The 20,885-nt window shown below is 44.1% G+C and overlaps 2 protein-coding genes and 1 non-coding gene across 3 annotated transcripts in view; all 3 read right to left on the reverse strand.

The window, feature by feature from the left end:
• Positions 1-9,192, reverse strand: part of DNAH10 (dynein axonemal heavy chain 10) — a 158,671-nt gene extending 149,479 nt beyond the window's left edge. Inside the window, exons 1-3 of the mRNA XM_024977691.2 lie at positions 8,320-9,192; positions 3,348-3,434; positions 275-375 (exon numbers count right to left, since the gene is read on the reverse strand). Of these exons, the coding sequence (XP_024833459.1) occupies positions 275-375; positions 3,348-3,434; positions 8,320-8,533 (402 nt within the window). The 5' untranslated portion in view covers positions 8,534-9,192. The remainder of the gene's footprint in view (positions 1-274; positions 376-3,347; positions 3,435-8,319) is intronic.
• Positions 9,193-10,504: 1,312 nt separating this feature from the next.
• ATP6V0A2 (ATPase H+ transporting V0 subunit a2) overlaps positions 10,505-20,885 on the reverse strand; it is a 39,725-nt gene continuing 29,344 nt past the window's right edge. The window contains 6 exon segments of the mRNA NM_176637.2: positions 10,505-12,307; positions 12,918-13,089; positions 15,113-15,230; positions 17,656-17,775; positions 19,504-19,623; positions 20,333-20,543. Of these exon segments, the coding sequence (NP_788810.1) occupies positions 12,208-12,307; positions 12,918-13,089; positions 15,113-15,230; positions 17,656-17,775; positions 19,504-19,623; positions 20,333-20,543 (841 nt within the window). The 3' untranslated portion in view covers positions 10,505-12,207.
• MIR1721 (microRNA mir-1721) lies at positions 20,689-20,754 on the reverse strand. Its single transcript, NR_030872.1, has one exon. It is a non-coding gene; the product is annotated as a microRNA mir-1721 (primary transcript).

Genomic DNA, 20,885 nt, shown 5'->3' on the forward strand with positions numbered 1-20,885 from the left:
GGATTCCATCATCTCTATTCCAACACAGTATGTTCCTTAACATTTTTTCTGTTTTTTCTTTTCTGGCCACACTGTGTGGCATGTGGAATCTTAGTTCCCCAATCAAGGATCAAACCTGAGATCCCTGTATTGGAAGCACAGAGTCTTAACACCTGGACCATCAGGGAAGTCCAACAGGACACATTTCTTGTATGAACTGTGTCAGTTACCCAGACTCATCCGAGGACCTGAAATTCCCATTACCCTACCCAAGAGGAGAAAGAGCCACACGTACTTTGACGGGGAGGTTCTCTATACTCTCAAGGTCCATCTCTTCCTCCTCAAGGCTGATGCGAGGACGATGTATAGAATACATTCTCAGCTGCAGATTCTTAGCTGCAAAACATGATGCAATGCACAAGATGAAAAGCTTGGAAAATGAGGTTTCTGGTCACCTAGACCAGACCTGCGGAGAAGGCAATGGCACCCCACTCCAGTACTCTTGCCTGGAAAATTCCATGGATGGAGGAGCTTGGTAGGCTGCAGTCCATGGGGTCACTAAGAGTCGGGCACAACTGAGCGACTTCACTTTCAATTTTCACTTTCCACTTTCATGCATTGGAGAAGGAAATGGCAACCCACTCCAGTATTCTTGCCTGGAGAATCCCAGGGACAGAGGAGCCTAGTGGGCTGCCGTCTATGGGGTAGCACAGAGTCGGACATGACTGAAGCGACTTAGCAGCAGCAGCAGCAGACCAGACCTGCATCTTGAACGTTAGTATATTTCACTCAGCGGGTGTGCTATCAAAAAGCTGGGTGTTGGGCCCTACTGGTAGTTCAATAGTAAAGAATCTGCTTGCCAACACAGGAGACACAGGTTAGATTCCTGATCCAGGAAGACCCCACAAGCCACGGAGCCATAAAGCCTGTGCCCCGTAACTACTGAACCTGTGCCACAGAGCCTAGGAGCCACAGTTACTAAGCCTAAGAGCCACAGCCATTGAAGCTGGTGCGCCCTAGTGCCTGTTTTCACAAGAGAAGCCACTGCAGGGAGAAGCCTGGTCACCACCACTAGAGAGTAACCCCCACTACTAAATAAAAAAGTAAAATTATATTTTAAAAAATAGCTGGATGTACATTTTTTACAAATGAATCCTACTGCAGCCTTGACTCACATTATACTTGGGAGAATTGTGTTGTGGTTTTGACTGGTCCTCAGTTGGAATTTTAATTTGTGTGTGGGAGTGTATAAGCTTGTTTCAGCTACAGTGTCCAGTGAGTGACTTCTCTGAGATTTTTACTTAGAGGGGGCGCTTTATCCTTAGGATGAGATTATAGTTAACATGTTAGCATCTACTCCTTTTTCACTATAAAACTTGAAACTGCTGGGGGGTGGAAAGAAAACTAACTGGAATGAATGTATGTCTCCGAAGTCTACTGTTATTGATGGGATCTGAACATCTCACAGCCTACCAGTCACAACCCTGAGTTTCTGATGAAGCCCACAGAGAAGGGAGAGCTTTCTCAAACTGTTTGGCTCTTCCTCCAAAAGGCACTGGACAAAGTCCAGGCTTTGGAACGAATCAACATGTGTGGTCCGAACCCTCTCTGCAGTGGGTTTTCTCATCCATAAAATGGGCCAATAATATCTATTGGGGTGAGATTTGGGATAGGTTGGCTGAGTGTCGAGCATGCTGGCTTGCAGAGAAAACAGTCTACAGCTGGGAGAATTAGTATTATCAGAGCAAGAACAACAGCCCACAGACAAAAATACACCATCGAGGGACTTCCCTGGTGATCCAGTCAGTGGATAAGACTCCATGCTTCCACTCCGGGGGATGAGGGTTCAATCCCTGGTCGGGGAACTAAGATTCTACATGCCATGCAATGCAGCAAAAAAAAAAAAAAGATTAAAAAAAAATACACTGCCAAGTGCACTCAACGCCACAGAGCTATATGCTTAGAAGTGGATAAAATGCTGTTTGATGTTGCATCTGCTTTACCACGATAAAAAGAAAAGAAGAAAATACGCTTGGAAGGAATATTAATTTGCTTTGTTGGAGACTGTCCTAACCCTTCTCTCCAAGCAGCCTCCTCCCTCCCAATTCTTTCCTGATCACGGATTTATTGGTAACAAAGCAGGAGGCCATCAGTAAACACGACTGTGTCGCTCACGACCACTGTCTGTCTTATCAAAACCCAACCTACACAAATCTTAGTAAGAATGGAGGGCCTGTATTTCTAAACTTGTATTCCTCTCCTCTAACACCCCAAATTTTCACTAGAGAGGGGGTTATGTTTTGGTTAAAAATAAATTGTTCTGAAAAAATTAAGATGACAATAGGAAACACTGCACATCACCCCAATCCTTTTTCTCCCCTGATTTTATTTTTAATTTTTAAGGGTTTTTTTTTGTTTGTTTTTTTCCTTTTGACTGTGGTGAGTCTTTGTTGCTACCGCTTCCTCTAGCTGCAGTGAGCAGGGGCTACTCTTCAGTGTGCAGGCTTCTCACTGGAGAAGCTCCTCTTGTTGAGGAGCACAGACTCTAGACTGTGGGCTTAGTAGTCGTGGCACGCGGGCTTAGTTGCTCCACAGCATGTGGAATCTTCCTGGGCCAGAGATCAAATCCGCGTTCCCTACATTGCAAGGTGGATTCTTAAACACTGGACCACCGGGGAAGCCCAAGATGTTTTCTTTTTAATATTTATTTGCATGTATTTGTTTGGCTGCACTTGGCCTCAGCTGTGGCATGCGGGATCCTCAATCTTCATAAAGTGCCATGCAGGCACTTTAGTACAGCATGTGGGATCTAGTTCCTTGATCAGGGATCAAACCCAGGCCCACTGCATCGGAAGCTCAGTCTTAGCCACTGGACAACCAGGGAATTCCTTCCCCTCTGACTTTCAAACACTCAGTATCTTGGTAAAGTGCCGCGTCTAACTTCCGCTATTGTAAGGGATGGTGAGTTACAGGAGAAATGGGGAGGAAATGGGTTGTTGGGCTCTGCTTGCAACGTGATGGTCTGGGGCAGGATTTCAATCTAGGCTCTACCAGTACTTGGGCCTGGATCCTCCTGTGTCAAGGAAGCACAGTCCTGCCCACACCTTGACCTTGGACTTTTAGCCCCCAGAACTGGGAAAGAAGGCTGTGCTGTTGTTCTAAGCGATCCAGTCTGTGGTCCTTAGTTACGGCAGCCCCAGGTAACTAATAATGAACCTATTAACACCCAGCACTTTCTCCTTGTATAAAACTTCTTACTAAGTCTCAGCTTCACATAAGTAAAAAGCAGAGACTGATTTTAGTCTGGGCAAGCAGACCCCTCCCTCCGGGTGAATGCCCCCCAGTTCCCCTCACTCCCAATTCCATACCTGATGCTCTATCTATCGACTCCACTTTTTGAAACTCTGTCTCTTCTTCCTCTTCTTCCTCTTCAGACAGGCCAGGAATGTCATCATCTTTACAGCCACATAAAGCGAAAGAAGAAAAATAAAACGTAATTGTTTCACCGTGCCAGCCCCGGGAAATCACCACTCTCCTTGGTGCTGAGAGTTGGACTGTGGCCTCGGAAGAGTCTGTTGAAGGCCACAGACTCTCTTGAAGCCCATACCCTATTATGGTCTGTTGAAGGAGGTCACCGAGAGGAGGGACCTCTGCTCAACCCGAGTGCTGCCCTCAGGCAATCAGGAACTGTTAGCCCCTGCCCTGTCCTGGGGATGCCCACCCTGGGAGCCACTTCAAGGATGCACCTGGATAGATGAGCTGTGGTGGGAACCTCAAGGTGCTGTGGGTGCCTAAACCCCGGGAAGGCCTCTCTACAAACTCTTCCGTGCTGGTGAGCAGGCAGTAAACTCATCCAGCCACGCCCAAGACCACCACCTACTGATGAGAGTGGCTGCATCTTTCTCTGATCTCTCCTTGCCCTCTGTGTATGGGGGCGGTTTGCAAACCAACACACAGTCCCATAGAAATATCCCAGTTACTGGAGACAACGTTAAGGGACACAAAAGGAAGACCTGTGCAAATTCTGCAGGAGAGGAAGGTTACATGGGATGATCACATCGTTACAATCAGCCCAGAAGAAATGTAAGTAACCAACACGCACCCAAAAAGAGGCTCAACCCCACTAATTACCACACAAATGTACATTAGAATGAGGACCTGCATCCAATCCCCTTTCATCTAGGGGACTGGTCAAAATTTTCATAATACTCAGTGTTGGCGAGGATGTTGGCAAACAGGCACCCCATCACCGTAGCTGGGTGTGGACTGGCAGGGCCCTTCTGGAGAGCAATGTGGCAGGATCTGCTCAAACCACAAATTCACACATCCACCACACCTCCAGTTCTACTTTTATAAGTCTCTCCCATAAAATAAAGTGTACAAAAGGACATATTGTGTCATTGTGTGTAAAATAAAATACTGTGGCAGGATAAATGTCCATTCGTTAGGGGATAGGTAAATAAAATAGGGTACAACTCTAAAGTTACATAGATCTATAGTTAGGACAAAATTCTCCAAGGTATCTTTGAGGGTGGACAAGTCACAAAATACTATACATAGTATGACCTTATTTATGATTTTAAGAGCTCTCTCTATACAATATATGTTATCATTGCTCCAGGTGATCTTCCCAACCCAGGGATCAGACCCAGGTCTCCTGAATTGCAGGCTGATTCTTTACCAGCTGAGCCACTAGGGAAGCCCAAGAAAACTGGAGTGCGTAGCCTATCCCTTCTCCAGCAGATCTTTACAACCCAGGAATTGAACCAGGGTCTCCTGCATGGCAGGTGGATTCTCTACCAGCTGAGCTACCAAGGGAGCCTTATCATTATATACATACCATTATATAGAAAGATAAAGATGATAATGATGTTGAATATAGATAGATAAATTGATTCCAGAAAAGATCTGGCAGGATGTACAGCAAGCCACCAATAATGGTTACCTATAGGAGTGGGATGCACTTTCCAGGTGGCTCAGTGGTAAAGAATCCACCTGCCAAACAGGACATGTGGGCCTGATCCCTGGGTTGGGAGATCCCCCTGGAGAAGAAAATGGCAACCCACTCCAGTATCCTTTGTTTTGTTTTTGTTTTTGTTTTCACTCTAGTATTCTTACCTAGGAAATCCCATGGACAGAGGATCCTGGCAGGCTACAGTCCATGGGGTCGCAAAGAGTCAGACATGACTAAGCAACTAAACAGCAACAACAGAGGAATGGGAGCAGGGTCTAGGGGCGACTGAGGGCTCAGCTTTCACTTTCTATGTTTCAAAGTTCTACGTTATGTGAATTTTTAAGAGAATATCTTCCAGTAATACTTGCTGGAAATATTCATTTTTAATAGTGTGCAACTTTTAGATTACTGCATAACTTTGCAACTTCTAAAAATTACTGTGTAAAAAAGCAAGCAAGTTATTAAGTGATCTGGACAGTATGATTCCATTTTGTTATTTCAAGAAACAACACATGTTTAGCTATTAGAACAGCATCTTGAACTAGACGCTGCTGGTCTAGACACCCCTCTTTCCTCATGACCAGCATCTATTAGTCTCCATCCAAACAATTTTTAACTAAGAGCAGAGAGTTTTGACTCCATAAAGCAGTGGTCCCTAACCTTTTTAGCACCAGGGACTGGTTTCATAGAAGACAATTTTTCCCACAGATGTGGTGAGGGGGCTGATTATGGGATGATTCAAGCAAGTTACATTTATTATGCAGTCACTGATCTGACAGGGGGCAGAGCTCAGGCAGTCATGTGAGTGATGGGGAACGGCTGTAAATACAGATGAAGACTCACTCACTACGCCTCTGCTCACCTCCTGCTGTGCAGCCTGGTCCCTAACAGGCTCAGGCGTTGAGGACCACTGCCATAAAGGATCCAATAAAACTGTCCAAGGGTCTTTGTGAGCCTGCAGGCTTAATGAGCAGAAGGGGAGTGACAGTGTGAGACCTGAGCTGAGGAGAGGTCCTCTCTCCCCACCTCTGCCCAGGACCCAGCATCCAATACCATCCTAGTATCTCCAGGAGCAGTAACTTTGAGTTTCCAGGAACAGCATCCTCAGCAGGGAATATATTTGCATTCTCAACATGTGATGACAAGAAGAAGATCCAGAAAAGGAGGGGAAGAATGCTGGGGAAGTGGGCAGGGGTTGTAAACACAGACCAGAAACAGACATAGCTCTTGGGGGATTTCTGAGCACCCTTTGCAGGAAGTAAGCAGGCGAACCCTCTGAAGAGAGTAAAATCTGCTTCTGCATAGAAGAGGGACATCCTGCCAGGAGGCAATGGGCTAAACATGTGTGAGTATATACAGCACAACAGACAGTCATCAAACTATGAACAGAAGCCCTCAGAGGTCACAAGAAGTCCACGTTGCATAAGTCACATCCATTTCTTAGGGTCTTAGGATATATATATATATATATATATATATATATATATATATATATATATACACACACACACGTATTTTTAAGGATATATATAGAATACTTAAAATTTATGCTTATATATATATTTTTAACTACATAAAATCAAAGTTACTGAACTTTGTGGTACATGTGAAATAGTCAATCCTGTTCATTTATCTTTGTATCCATAATTTGACTTGGTGATAATGAAAAAGTCTAAATTTGAGGTCCTATTATAATGAAACATCCAGATCCAAAGGTCTGCCAGGGAAGAAGGGGGCGGATAATAAGTTGGATTCCAAATGTTATGAGACTCTCTCTCTGGGCATCATTTACAATTCATTATTACTGTTTATTTGTGGGCTTGGGTTTTTCTAGTGAGGATGTGTGTTATTTTGTGTGAAGAGGGTATACTTAAAATATATGAATGTGACTACTACTCTTCAAGAAAATAAAAAGTGCTGTGTGACTCTGCCTTCCCACCCAGTGGAAGGCCCTGCAGGGGATCCAGAAAGTCTCCTGAAGATGTGACACTAGCACATTGATGTTAATGAGACGTGTGTGTGCTGCTAAGTCGCTTCAGTTGTGTCCAACTCTTTGTGACTCCATGGACGGTAGCCCACCAGGCTCCTGTGTCCATGGGATTCTCCAGGCAAGAATACCAGGGTGGGCTGCCATTTCCTTCTCCAGAGGATCTTCCCAACCCAGGGATCAAACCTGCATCTCTTGAGGCTCCTGCTTTGCAGACAGATTCTTTACCACTGAGCCACCAGGGAACCCCTTGGTTAATGAGACACATCATACAAACCCAGTCCATGACAACTGCACTGATGCCGATACTCCTGCTGGGAGAGAACCTGCGTGTTTCTCAGTCTCCTTCCCCAACAAGCACCTCTCTAAGTGTCCCCTGCCCTCTGTCTTGTCTCCCCCTGTCCCCACCCCTAAGCCCTCTCCATGTCCCAGGGCTGGAACAGCCTCCTCCATGGAGTTCTGGGCATCAGTCACTGTTACTATCTTTATTTGAAATGCTCAATTGTTCAACATAAACGTTTACATCTGCTGTAATGTTTTAACACCTTGTTTTGATGTTACAAGTGCCGGGGGGGAGTCTAGGAAGATAGGAAGGGGTGCTCTTCTCCACCAAGGTGGACCTTGTCATCATCTGGCAGAGTGAGCCTGACGTGTCCCTCTCAGCCCCTGGGCCACTTCTCCATCCATCTACTGCATGCCATTGGACAGTGATTCATATTTTTATGAATATTATGTGACCTGTGGGGATGAGTTCGTTGACCTTCTATGTGCCATGGCTAGCCCATCTGTAAAATGGGATAATACACCCACTGGCCATGAGCTTGAGTAGACTCCAGGGAGTTGGTGACGGACAGGGAGGCCTGGCGTTCTGCAGTCCATGGGGTCGCAAAGAGTCGGACACGACTGAGGGACTGAACTGGGTACTTCCCAGGTGGCCCTAGTGGTAAAAAACGCTCCTGCCAATCAATGCAGGAGACACAAGAGACGCGGGTGCATTCCCTGGGTCGGGAAGATCTCCTGGAGAAGGGCACTGGCAACCCACTCCGGTATTCCTGCCTGGAGAATCCCATGGACAGAGCAGTCTGGCGGGCTACAGTTCATGGGGTCGCAGAGAGTCTGGGCACAACTGAAGCGACTTAGCACGCACGCCTATGTGTTAGGAACTGTACCTGGTACTGATGCAGTGATAAGTGTTTGCTGTGATTACTTATCTAAGCGGGCTTGTCCGGTTCACCTAAGTGCCTGGACTGTGCCTGGACAGGGTGGGCGGCAATGAGCATTTGCGGACTGCCCGGGAGGCCAAAAGTGGCGGGTGGCCGGGGATCTGCCTTCCTGGCCGGAGTGATGGGAACGAACAGGGCCGAAGAGGGCACGGCGGGAAGGCGGCCGAGGGGCTCACCGATCTCCACCTCCACCTCCTCGGGCACCACCTTGCGGTAGAAGAAAAGAGTCGAGGCGCCCTCCTCGTCGCTGGTCTGGTTCAGGAAGTGTAGGATGAGCTCCTCGGCCTTGCCGTCGTTGCGGTTTAGCAGCTCCTCGAAGAGCTGAGGGTCTGTGATGCCGAAGGCGTTGTACACACGGTCGCGCATCCACAGCACTCGCAGGTCATCCATGGCGCGGCAGGACTGACCACAGCTCCGCGCTCAGTGAGCTGAGTGCCGGGCGGGCGTCCGTGGCAACGGCGCCCCTAGCAACGGGCGCCCCGGCAACGGCCGCCGCTGGCGCGGGGGAACACAGCCCGGGGCCCCAGTCCCTACGTGCGCCAGTACCGGAGCCCAGAGCTCACAGAGGCGCGAACCGAGACTCGGAAAGGTGGCGCTGAGCCCCTGGGGGAGGGCCGGGGCGCCCCAGCCTGCGCGTGGAGGGTGGTCGGGGCTCTTCTCCCAGATGGGCGCCCCCTTCCTTCTGGGAGGACCGAGGTGAGCAGGGCGGCGGCATGCAAGGAGATTGAAAGACTTCGGCGAGGGCCAGTCTCAGCCGCGGAGGGTCTGCAGGCCTGGAAGTGAGCCAGGAGCCTTGTAGGTGCTGGATGTGCAAGGCCTCCTGCTTTTCCACCGCCAGCCTGTCCTGGAACATCCCGCCCGCACTGCCAAGAAAACGGGCAAAACAGGTGACAGAGATGGCCTAGGCATCTCGGAGGTGGTAGAGGCAAAATTGGACGCAAGGCAAAAGGACTTCAGTCTGAGCCCTCGGTCGCTAGGGATCAAAGGGCGTCAGAAGAGCAAATATATAGCGAAGATTTCCAAGAAGGGGCAAGTTCCTTCTGGTTGTACCAGGGTCAGGGAGCCGGGAGCCCCAAGAAGGGAAACTGGCTACAGGATCAAAGGCTTTGTAGCCAAGCCAAAGCATAATAAAACAAAACACCCGCTGTCTCAAAAATAGATACATTTATTTTTCATTAGTAAAGGGAAGCTGAATACTGACAGGAAGATGGAAATGTGTCCTTTCATGCATTTGTGGATCTTATAACTTGTTCAGTCCTTTCCCCTCACAGAATTGAGCCCCTAGATTCAGAATCGGGCTGAATCCAGCCTTCTTACTGGATTTTCCCATCAAGGAACAAGTGGAATGTTCTAAGTATTAAAATTCTAAACCAAAGTTCAGCCTGGGTGTTGAAAAATTTTCACTCCAAACTGTCTTATTTTCATCATCTTGAACTAAGATTTCCTGCTGAAGATACACCAGATGGCATGCAAGCAAACCTGGCTTTAAATTTAATAAGGTTGTTTGTAAATGCAGGCTGAGGAACAGCTGATGTTGTTATTTCTTGTCCAAAATGAATTAGGCCCTAAAGTGTCTGAATTTTTAATTCGTAGACATAAAAGTTACTTAATGCTATACACAATCTATGCCTTATTAAACTACTGCAGAATGAAAACTGAGATCAGAGTGTTGTTATAAAATACTCATTCCATAAATGAGGACTGAGGAGTTTTCAGTGAAAGGTGAGTCCCCTCAAAGTCTTACTCATGATGAATGGCCAGTCCAAGGCTCAGCATGACCTCCAACAAACCCTCTTTGCACTTCTTGATTCAGCACAATCACACCACTGCAAGGACCCTCTTCATCCTTGCAGGGCAAAATCAACCTCTATTTTACTGAAGAAATCCCTTGGATTTTTATTTCACAATGAACAGCTGAATGGAAAGTGGAGAATGTGGCAGTAGTGACATTTCGAGTTAGCGAAATAAACAGATACTTGGCATCATCCAGACAATTGACTGTTTTTCCTCTGGAAGTTTGCTATCACAGGAACGAAGTTACATCTTAACAACCGTATACATAATACTTCTACCAAATCACTTGCAAACAAAAGAGCAACAGCTCTAGTAACATGATAGAACCAGTAACTATATAAAGAAAGAAAATGTACCCTGAAGCCTACAAGATGTCATCAAACTCTTAATTCTTGAGAGTTCTTTCACAAAAATTAGAACTAACAATTTGTGTTTAATAATACCATTACATTCTACAGAACTACTACATAGGTTTCAACCGAAAAGTGACTCTTCACTCTGTTCTATGCCCTGATAAAGGTAAAGGGGTCCCCCTGACAACTGCCAGTGGGGGGTGGAAAAGAATTCTGGCAGATCCTGTAGGTTTCCTGTTTACTAGTCAGTTAACAGTGCCCTGAAATTGTTGGTTTCCTAAAAACGAATTAGTTATCTTATTACAATAAACCCCTGGAGTAAAATAATAAAAATAAGAACCTGTGAGGGACAAGTCTGAGCCTGCAAGGCATTAACCACATTTTGTATTCATCCACCAGAAGTATCCAACCTTATATCTTTCTGGGGAAACTTAACATTGAGAGAAGAATCATTTTTAAGTTTTATCAGCATCATTTTGTTTGATATTTTAAGATAAGGGACAACATCTCATGGAGGAGTAGCATGGCATCTTGACTACAATTAAAAAGGTTTAATGTTAGAGTCACAGTTACGTCATGATGTTCGGTTCATGCCCCTCAGCAAACAGGCCTTGAAATCACCTGAAGAGATAACACTTAAATTCAGGGCCACCATGATCTTAGCTTGTAATGAAAGTCCCAAACTCTCTCCTAGCAGTGAGGGTGAAGGAGATAAGCAGGTCTCTTCATGTGAATTACTCAAAATGTTAAGAAAGGGAAAACACCGCAGGTTTCTTTTTGAAAATAAATATCTAAAACCCGTTACAGTAAAATATGAAAAATGAACATAACATAAAAATACAGGACAGATCAAAATGTTCAACTGGACTGACTCAAATGTCAAGTGAAAAGATGAATTTAAACTGAAGATTATACACAATGGCTTAGTAAGAATTGGTTTTCAACTGATCTTAGTAGTTTTAAAAAGTTTAACTCTAAGTGCCTTTATCAGACATTTATTTAGAATTAGTCTGAAAGTGGAACATCATAATTATACTGTTCTCAAGGACAGGTGCAACCTCTTCATGGTAAAATATCTTAATTTATATTTTATTATAAAAATATACAAAATACTACTTTTTACCTTTCCTTCTTCACTCAGTATAAACCCTTTTTGGTTCAGGAACATCAGCCAACTAAATTCAAATCATATCCATATTATGTCTTCTAAAGTCACACTGGATTTTAAGGCTCAGTACACAGTTTATCTTCTCAAATATACAATTATCATAATTGGTTTTATGTAAGAATAACAGGATAAAAGTCTTTAAAAAAATATACAAGTGGGATAACCATTGTGTTGCATGTTATTTTATCCCATTTTCTCCAATTATTAAAACAAGACAAAACTGTACAAATAATTCTACTTGTAATTCTAGATCGCATACAATGAAAAAGTTTGCATACTTTTAATTAAGCAAAATATAATAAATGTGAATCTTCTGATTATCCATCATTAAATTTTTTAAAACTACTTAGCTTCAGCTGTTGGAAAATATTATCTGACAACTTCAGGTGACAGAATAACTCTGGATTTTTTTTTTTTAATAAAATGAAAAGGAATCAAATATCTAAGACTATGTTCAATTCACCATTCAAAATTGGCTTCTCTCTCCCACGCCTGTATTTTTAAAAACAACCATAACTTTTGCATGAACTTACATTTGCTCATCATAAAAATGGAAAGAAATTTATATATCTGAAATTGAGAAAGTTTACAAAATACTTAACATATGAGGAAGAGGTATATCTTACAGATTTGGCTGTCTCATAAGGCAATTAATGAAGTTGGAATTTTTCCTATCAATTTAACATAAGGAATTCTACAACATGATAATTCTCCATAAATCTGAAAGCTTGTTGGATACTTCAATATGATCACGCCAGGTCATCACTGAACTTCGAAGAAAGTAATCTGAATGAAAAAGGAACAAATTTGGTGCCTGCACCAACGTAGAATTTGTTCTGAAATTCTACCCTAAAAAAAAAAAAAAGTATTAACGAAAGATTCTGAATAACATTTCCTACATTTCTTAAAACAACATTTACTAAGTTAAAAAAAAGTTCCTGTATTTCCAAACGTGCTTCATTCCATACATGCTCTTGGCACAAATACTTTCACTGAGATAAAACACACACACACACTGACCCTTTGTTGGCTTTCCCATGAAAGAAATGCTGACACCTCATGTTACCTGCCACTCTATGGACATTCACACGAGAATTAGGAACCTCTCTCTCCTCGTAACTGGACACACAATCTGATATATATTGTAAAACATTAAGAAATATGGCTTACAATGAGATAAAGTAACCTGTCAGACCCAAAGGGAGTTGAAAATATTAAATACACATAATTATTCACCAAATATAAACTTGCTTTTTACATGTCAGGGACAATACCTCAGAAACAAAATAGAATTTTAACTCAGGGGATCAGAATACAGATCTCAGTACTGGCAAGGAAAGAACTAGCCTAAATAATGTAGGTACACATACATATTACCGGAAATGTTCTACGTGTATATATATTGGGGGGGGGGGTTACTGTCTTAAATATCAGTTCTGAAGCTCAATTCCAAGCTCACCAGTGGAGGCGGATGGCGTGAAGAAATGCAGAAAGCCCTTCCATGATCAAAAGGATGAAAATCGTCAATACTGCAAAGAAAGCGATCACTGGGAGCAGCACCAAGACCCCGTAGGCTGTGTCTACCCGGAGGCCGACGTGCATCAGCATGGCCCACAGGACCTCAGACAACTCTGCGTGGGAAGCATTTTGCAGAGTTAACCTCTGTTGACCTTCAGTGAGTCACTTCCATTAGCCAGCTAGACTGAGTTTCCTTCTGAGAAATTTTGAATTGTTATCTCTAAAATAAATATACACCCATAAAAGATATAATCTGCTCTTCACATAAAAGTTACGTGAGCAACCTGATCATCTCAAATGTGGAGGATGACTTGACATTCCAGAGAAATCAGAGGTCTGCCTGCCTGCCAAGGAGAGATCTTGATCCAGATGGGGGTCTGGTTGGCTCGGTCCCAGTACAGCCCTGGATCAGGCAGTGGGAAGCTGGGCATCAGTCCTGACTCGGCCACTAACTGGTCAGGCAGGTGATCCAGCGCCAGCACCGAACCTCACTGGGCCTTAGTCTCCTCCTCTGCAATAGAAGATGGTGGACCACAGCGCCCCCTCCAACCAGAAAAGTCTCAACTTGCGGCTATGCTTATAAAAATATCAGTGTGCCAACCAGCAAAAGAACACCTCTATCACCTGGTGATTTTCAAAAGTACAGATAGTCTTTGCACAACAGAGCAGGGGCAGAACAGTGACCAGCGAAAGCATCCTTAATGGTCAATGGAGAAAATGACAGTTGTTCCAGGACCTTTCAAAATGACTGTCAAAACATTAAAACACTCTCTTATTCTTGGTTATAAATGCACAAGGAAATGAAAAAAAGAGCAAATCTATCTTTTAAACATTAGAAATACTGAGTATTAAATTGTTTGGTGGGTTTGGTAAGAACTTATCAAGGGTGATTTGAACAGCCTTCTTCTCATGTGACCTGGGAGAGCCAGGCACCTGGACACAGAGCAAGCCTTCTCCCTAATACCTAGCAAGCTGTCCTACTCTTTTCCAAGTTGGAATCAGCTTCTACAGTGTCCTTTGCGCCTTCCAAGTCCTGAACTACCTCCTGGAGCTTCGGCAGCATCACTTCTGGGACACCAGCATCTTCCGTACATTACTAAGTTCCTCTGGCTGCAAATTTCACCTCTCGAACAGCAGCAGTGTCACACCCCCACGTCAGTTCTTTCTCCTAAACTCCTGTTACATTCCGTTTGCGTTTCACTTCCAACATATCACCGTTTGTTTCTTTGGTGCATTTTTTCATCTTTGTTGGCCAATTCCCTCAGTTCACGGATCCACTTTTAAATGCCAGGTAAGTTTACCACTGGCCTACAAGGAGGCAAGCCCACCATGCACTTTGCTGTCTGGGCACGAACTGAGAAGCAGGTTCAGGGACCAACGGGGAAAATGACAGTTGCTCTGGGACCTTTCCAAATTATCAGAACATGAAAACACTCTCTTATTCTTGTTTATAAATGCATGAGGAAATGAAAAAGCACAGGGACCAACCACAACAGGCTCTGAAGAAGTGATGTCGCTGGTCTCTGGTCATGATGTGCTGTGTATTATTTACATAGTGACTTGTAGGCTAAAAGGCCAGCAGTGAAGCCTGCGCTTTGTACCCATATACTCAGATTTTATTGTAGAAACTGAAATTTCAACCGTGTTTTGGGGCAGCTGGAGAGACTTAAGTAAATGGAGGTAACTGAAATCCATGCATCACCAGAGCATGCAAAAGGAGGACTATCTGTAATCAAAACTATTCATCAGCATTGTCTCAGGACTTGCTTGACATAACTAGACCATCACACTTGGTGAGGCAGGGCTGAATTAAAATAACAGTAAAAACAAAAATAATAATGGTCAGAACAGAGGGAGTAAAATGCTTATGCCAGAGGTTCCTAAGCCTTCTCGGTCCTGAAAACAACTTGTGTCCCAGTGATTTTTTTCACAGCACCCTGAAGTCAAAAGAAATACCCAGGAGACCAGGGCAGTAAGTAGTCAAGTCCAAACAACCTAACAGTCCCCATTCTATCATAGACAGGGCCCTTTCCATCAAAATTTTTAGTGTCCCACAGTGCCCGCATGAGTTAACTGAGGTGCTGAAGGGTGTCTTGGCCCAGAGTTTGGGAACTGCAGGTCAAACCAGAAACTTACGTGCGTGAGCCAAACTGAGTGCCCAGAGCCTCAGGTACGAAGCAGTGTTAGAGATGCATCCCAGACAGTACTCGATGGAATGAATTATTTGGGTCATTAATATTTCTCCAAAATCAAACTACGAGAGATGACACAACCTGGTTAGATTCTGTACACGACATGCACGACGGTGACAGGCCTGGCTTCTGGAACGCTGCTGAGGACGTGCTAGAGCGTGAGGGGCACGGAGCCACGAGATCCCAGTTCTGCTCACAGCTCTGCCGCTACCCAGCTTTCGATCTACGGAGCTCCCACTCCCGTCCCCAGGATTGACCCCACAGGTGAGCTGGAGGCACTGGACCAGAACTCCGGACTCTGAGGCCACAACCACCATGGCCCTCAGACAGCCCAATGAGGTTCTTGAGCTACTCTTAGTAATTATAAAACGTATCATGAAAAACCAGACATCCACCAACTACAAGAGTAGAAGACTGTGAATGTACGTGTGTTTAATGGATAAGAGCATCTTAATACGAGTCTGAGAACGAGAAACTAGAAAAAGAGTCCCTAACAGTGAAAAGACTGTAGAACACTGGGGAAGACGCCTCTCACATTCTTCCAGGTCTGCTTTTTGTTTTTTTATGACCTTAGAAAGTTAATTATTAACTGTCTCAAATTAAAGCACTAAATTACTTAATAATTACAAAAGGCTGACTGTAAGAAATCTTGTTTAGTCCTCATTGAACAACCAAAAAAGTTTCCAAGAAAATAAAGTAGACGAGAGCAGCAGACATGCTGGTTCTGTCCGCCAGGACTGGGCTTCCCTTCCTTGGGAGGAAACGCTTCTTCTCCCATCTCACCCTGGATCCATAGCCAGTCGTTATTAGCTAAAATGTGCCCCCTCCTAAAGTCGTACGTTGAAGCCCTAATCCCCAGTATGAGTATGTTTGGAGATGGGGCCTTTAAGGAGGTAATTAGGGTTAAATGAGGTCATAAGGTTGGGGCCTGATCCAGTAGGACTGATGTCTTTATAAGAAGAGACAACAGGAGATGCATGCACAGCAGTAAGGCCATGTGGGGACACAGCCACAGAGAGAAGCCCCAGGAGAAACTGACCCTGTCAATACCTTGACCTTGGACATCTGGCCTCCAAAACCGTGAGAAAGAAATTTCTTCAGTTCAAGCCCCCGAGTGTGGTTGTGGCAGCCCATGCAGACAACTACAGCAGTCACTGGTTTGGGGATGGCGAGTGACGCCAGCCAGGCCGATCACAGCACTTCCTTAGGATTCTTCCTCATGCTAAGAGTGGTTTTCTCTGATTGAAAGACTGAAGAAAACGAGCCCAGTGCACGTTGTGGCTACAGTTCCCACATCGTGGGGCCAACTGGCTTCAGAATGTGAAGCAAACTTAAGAAGAAAACCCAAGCCAAACTTGCTGGGATTGGAATCCAGAGCTTCACCAGCCTGAGGCCCACTCTCCCCACATCCTGACCTGCGCCAGCAGAATCCCCCTGAAGCCAGTGTGAACAGGGTCTCTTTCTTACAACTATGGAGAAGTTCTCATGGAGATGAGAATCTTCTGAAAGTAATGTTCACAGCACCTTAAGTCATTTAATATCGCAACTTGTGATGTTAACACTATAAATCCCATTGTAAGACTGAGAACCACAAAATGTTAACCCCAAATCCTTATGATGACAATTCTATGAAGAGAATAGTATTTGGAAAGCTTTGAGGAACGGTTGTTTTGCTTTGAGTTTTGATGTTTAACATGATTACTATCAATGAATAGAAACAGAGTCACAGATAGAGGAAATAAATGTATGGTTACCAAGGGACAGTGAGGGAAGGGATAAACTGGGATATTGGGATTGACATATACACACTACTATATACAAAACAGACAACTAATAAGGACCTCCTGTATACCACAGGGAACTCTACTCAGTACTCTGTGATGACCTATACGGGAAAAGAATCTAAATGGATACATATAAAGGAAGCTGAGCACCAAAGAATTAATGCTTTTGAACTGTGGTGTTTGAGAAGACTCTTGAGAGTCCTTGGACTGCAAGGAGATCAAACCAGTCAATCCTAAAGGAAATCAGTCCTGAATATTCATTGGAAAGACTGATGCTGAAGCTGAAGCTCCAATATTTTGGCCACCTGATGCAAAGAGCTGACTCAATGGAAAAGACCCTGATGCTAGGAAAGCTTGAAGGCAGGAGGAGAAGGGGACAGCAGAGGACGAGAGGTTGGATGGCATCACTGACTCGATGGACACGAGTTTGAGCAACTCTGGGAGTTGGTGATGGACAGGGAAGCCTGGCATCCTGCAGTCCATGTGGTCGCAAAGAGTCAGACAAAACTGAGCAACTGAACCGAACTGGTATGTGTATGTATAACTGATTCACTTTGCCATACACCTGAAATTAACGATGGTAAGTCAATTAGACTAGTAAAAATTAAAAAAAAAAAAAAGTGATTGTTATCACTCTCGTTGTGACGATCATCTCTGTGCAAGCCTGGCTCCTCACATCAACAACAGTAACTGAAAAGGTTACCTCTTCACACGTCACTTCTCTACATCCATCTTCCATTTGGTTGTTCCCCTCTTCTATGTCTTGGCCTCCCAGCAAAGAAACTTCTTCCTCGCTATCTTTCCTTACAAGTGTGTAGCCACTCTAAAAACAACCCAAAGAAAACAGAGTCAGTGCCTTTAAAATTGCAAGGTTGTGACAACATCAAAGTTAGAACCCCTTCGACTCTGTTAAAGATTCAGCTCTTCAGGAATAAAAAGCCCTTTAAAAGAAAACGAGCATATTATACCCACTAGGATGGCTGTTGTAAAAAAAAAACAAGAGCATAAGTAAGCATTGATTATGGTGTGGAGGAACTCCTGTGCATTGCTGACGGGAACATAAAATGGTGTAGCCACTGTGGAACAGTTCAGTGGCTCCCCAAAGCATTAAATAAAGAACGATCATTTCTAGCATATACCCAAAAGAACCGAAAGCTAAAGACTCCAACAGATATTTATATGCCCACATTCAGAGCAGCACTGTTCACAACAGCTAAAAGGTGAAAGCAACTCAAGTGCCCGTTCATGGATGAACCGAGAAGCAAAATGTAGTCACATGGTGGAATATTATTCAGCCTTAAAAAGGAAGGGTCCTCCGTGGTGGTCTGGTGGTTAAGACTCCATCTTCCAATGCAAGGGGTACAGGTTCAATCCCTGGTCAGGGAACAAAGATCCCACATACTATGGAGTCAAAAAGTGGGGGGGGGAAAGGAAGGAAATTCTTTCTCTTCCTTTTTTATTTTTTGGCACCACATAGCTTGTGGGATCTTAGTTCCTCATCCAGGAATTGTACCCAGGCAAGTCTCAGCAGTGAGCACAGAGTCCCAACTACTGGACCGCCAGGGAATTCCCAGGAAGGAAATTCAGACACAGGTTACAACATGGATCAATCTTGAGGACATTATGCTAAAATAAAAGGAGAATATTACCTGAATCCACTTGTATGAGATACCTAAAGCAGTCAAATTCATACACACATAAAGTAGAAGGGTAGTTGCCAAGGGCTGGGGAGAGGAAATGGGGAATTAGTGTTCATGGATATGAAGTCTCAGTTTAGGAAGATGGAAGAGTTCTGGAGATGGGTGGGAGGCGGATGCACAGTGTGAAATACTTAATGCCAGTGTGTACTTGGGGTGCACACTGAACTGTGCGCCTGAAACGGTTACGATGGAAAATTTACACCACGTGTATTTTACCACAATATTTCCCCCACCCCAGCCCCAGAATTTTTTAAAAAAAGAAATATAGACAAACAAGAAAACAGTCTGAAAAGAAACTCAACAAATGGTTAACACTGTTTATAACTGTATAGGAAAACTTCAAGGCACTATTTTCTGTATTTTCCAAATTTCCTTTAATTATGGTACTTAAAAAAGCACCTTAAAAAATGAAGAGGCAAGAATAAGGAAGAAAAACACTTTAGTTATGACCAGCATCACTGAAAGATTTCAGTGCAAGCTCCTGCTATGTTTGGGGTTCATTAAAGGGGGACCAGTTTCCCACGCCCAGATGTGCAGGTTCCTGGCACCACACGTTTGCAGAACAGCCAACACCAGAGTGCTCAGTGAGGGAAGCTTTAGCTTTTAAATCAAAGCCTGGATCCCATGGAAGGTGTTTTGTTTTTTTCCAAATCTATTTATTTCTTTGGCTGCACTGCACAGCAAGCAGGACCTTAGTTCCCTGACTGGGGATTGAACCAATGCCCGCCGCAGAGGAAGCGTGGAGTCTTAGCCACTGGAATTCCTGGAAGGTGTTTTCCTTACAAAACTTTTCACAGCTAAAAACAGACTTTGCTCACCATCGACGAACGTGCATCCGAGCTCACACTTACCCTGCCAACCCCAAAACAACTGCGCCCCCTGTGCAGCCACAGCAGAAAGAGTGGTTTTCCCAAGAAAAGCACGGGGACTGACAACACGGTGATGAGCAGCAGCAGCCTCTGGACATGCTCCTGTTGGTGCAGACGGGGAGGAAGCCGGTTAACACGCAAAGACCTACCAAGTGTCACTGGGACGCTAAAACCAGTGACAACCAAGTAGAATGTCTATCAGCAAGAACGTAAAGTAAATGCAAGCTACATTATATTTGTCAGAGGGTCTCTACCTTTTGTTTCTTAAACTCATAGCTGATATGGGTGGCATCACACAAATGTGCATCTATATAGAAAAGTCATTTCTGGAGAGAACCATGTGCCATAGTCCAACTGCCAGTGCTCTGAAAGCCTGGCTGAATCAGAAACTGATTTTAAAGAAACTGGAGGGGCTTCCCCTGGTGGCTCAGTGGTATTATTTAAATATAAATAAATCAATCAAAGTATTCAAAAAGAAAAAAACTGGAAAAAGAAAAGAAAAGAAAAAACTGGAAAGACAGATGGATGAGCAGTACTCGGGAACCCTCCCTAACACATTCTTTCCCCACCACTTTTGACAGCTAAGGAGTGGCAGCAAGTTTGGATTACAGTCTGACCAGAGCCCCGGAGACAGCACTCCTGGCAGAATGACACGCCCCTGTGATAACAGAGAGAAACAGAAAGCCGCTCAGTGCCTGGGAGGCCATGGGAATCACCTTTAATCATTCTACTGATCGAAACAAAAAGGTTCTCATAAGGACTTCCCTTGAGTTCCTAAGAATGGGGGAAGAAAAAAAAAAATATTGTTTACCTGCCCTGGGTAAAGACCACCTGTGTCACTAGCCAGGAACAAAAACATGCTAATAAATTCAATCAGAATGCTAGGAGCAGTTCTGGAGGTTTCAGCTGAATAAACCAGCCACTTATAGATGATCATAAATATAAGGTATCCAAAGATGCAGAGCATGAAGAGCAGTTCTGGTATGGAAACCAGACAAATATTGAACTTCTTCCTGAAATGTCTAGGGCAAAAAACAGAATTGATTAACCCATGAACAAATGTTTTAACATTTATTTATTTGGTTGCACCAGGTCTTAGCGGCAGCAGGCAGCTGTACTAAGATAAAAAGTAAAGAGTAAATTAATCTTAAATTCTCCATGACAAAGCCCATCTCAGAATCACATCATCTGTGTTATGACCCAGATATAATCACAAAAAGATGTGAGGACAGGAGAGAAGACTAGTCTTTCCCTTTCAGATTCAATTAGAAGAAAAAAGACATCATCTCTTACTTCTAATATACCAGCTGTAAGAAACAAACCAAAAGTTTTTGATTTATAAAACCAAAAAGAATATGACAAAA

Source organism: Bos taurus, chromosome 17, assembly GCF_002263795.3.
Source record: "Bos taurus isolate L1 Dominette 01449 registration number 42190680 breed Hereford chromosome 17, ARS-UCD2.0, whole genome shotgun sequence".
NCBI classification, from domain to species: Eukaryota; Metazoa; Chordata; class Mammalia; order Artiodactyla; family Bovidae; genus Bos; species Bos taurus.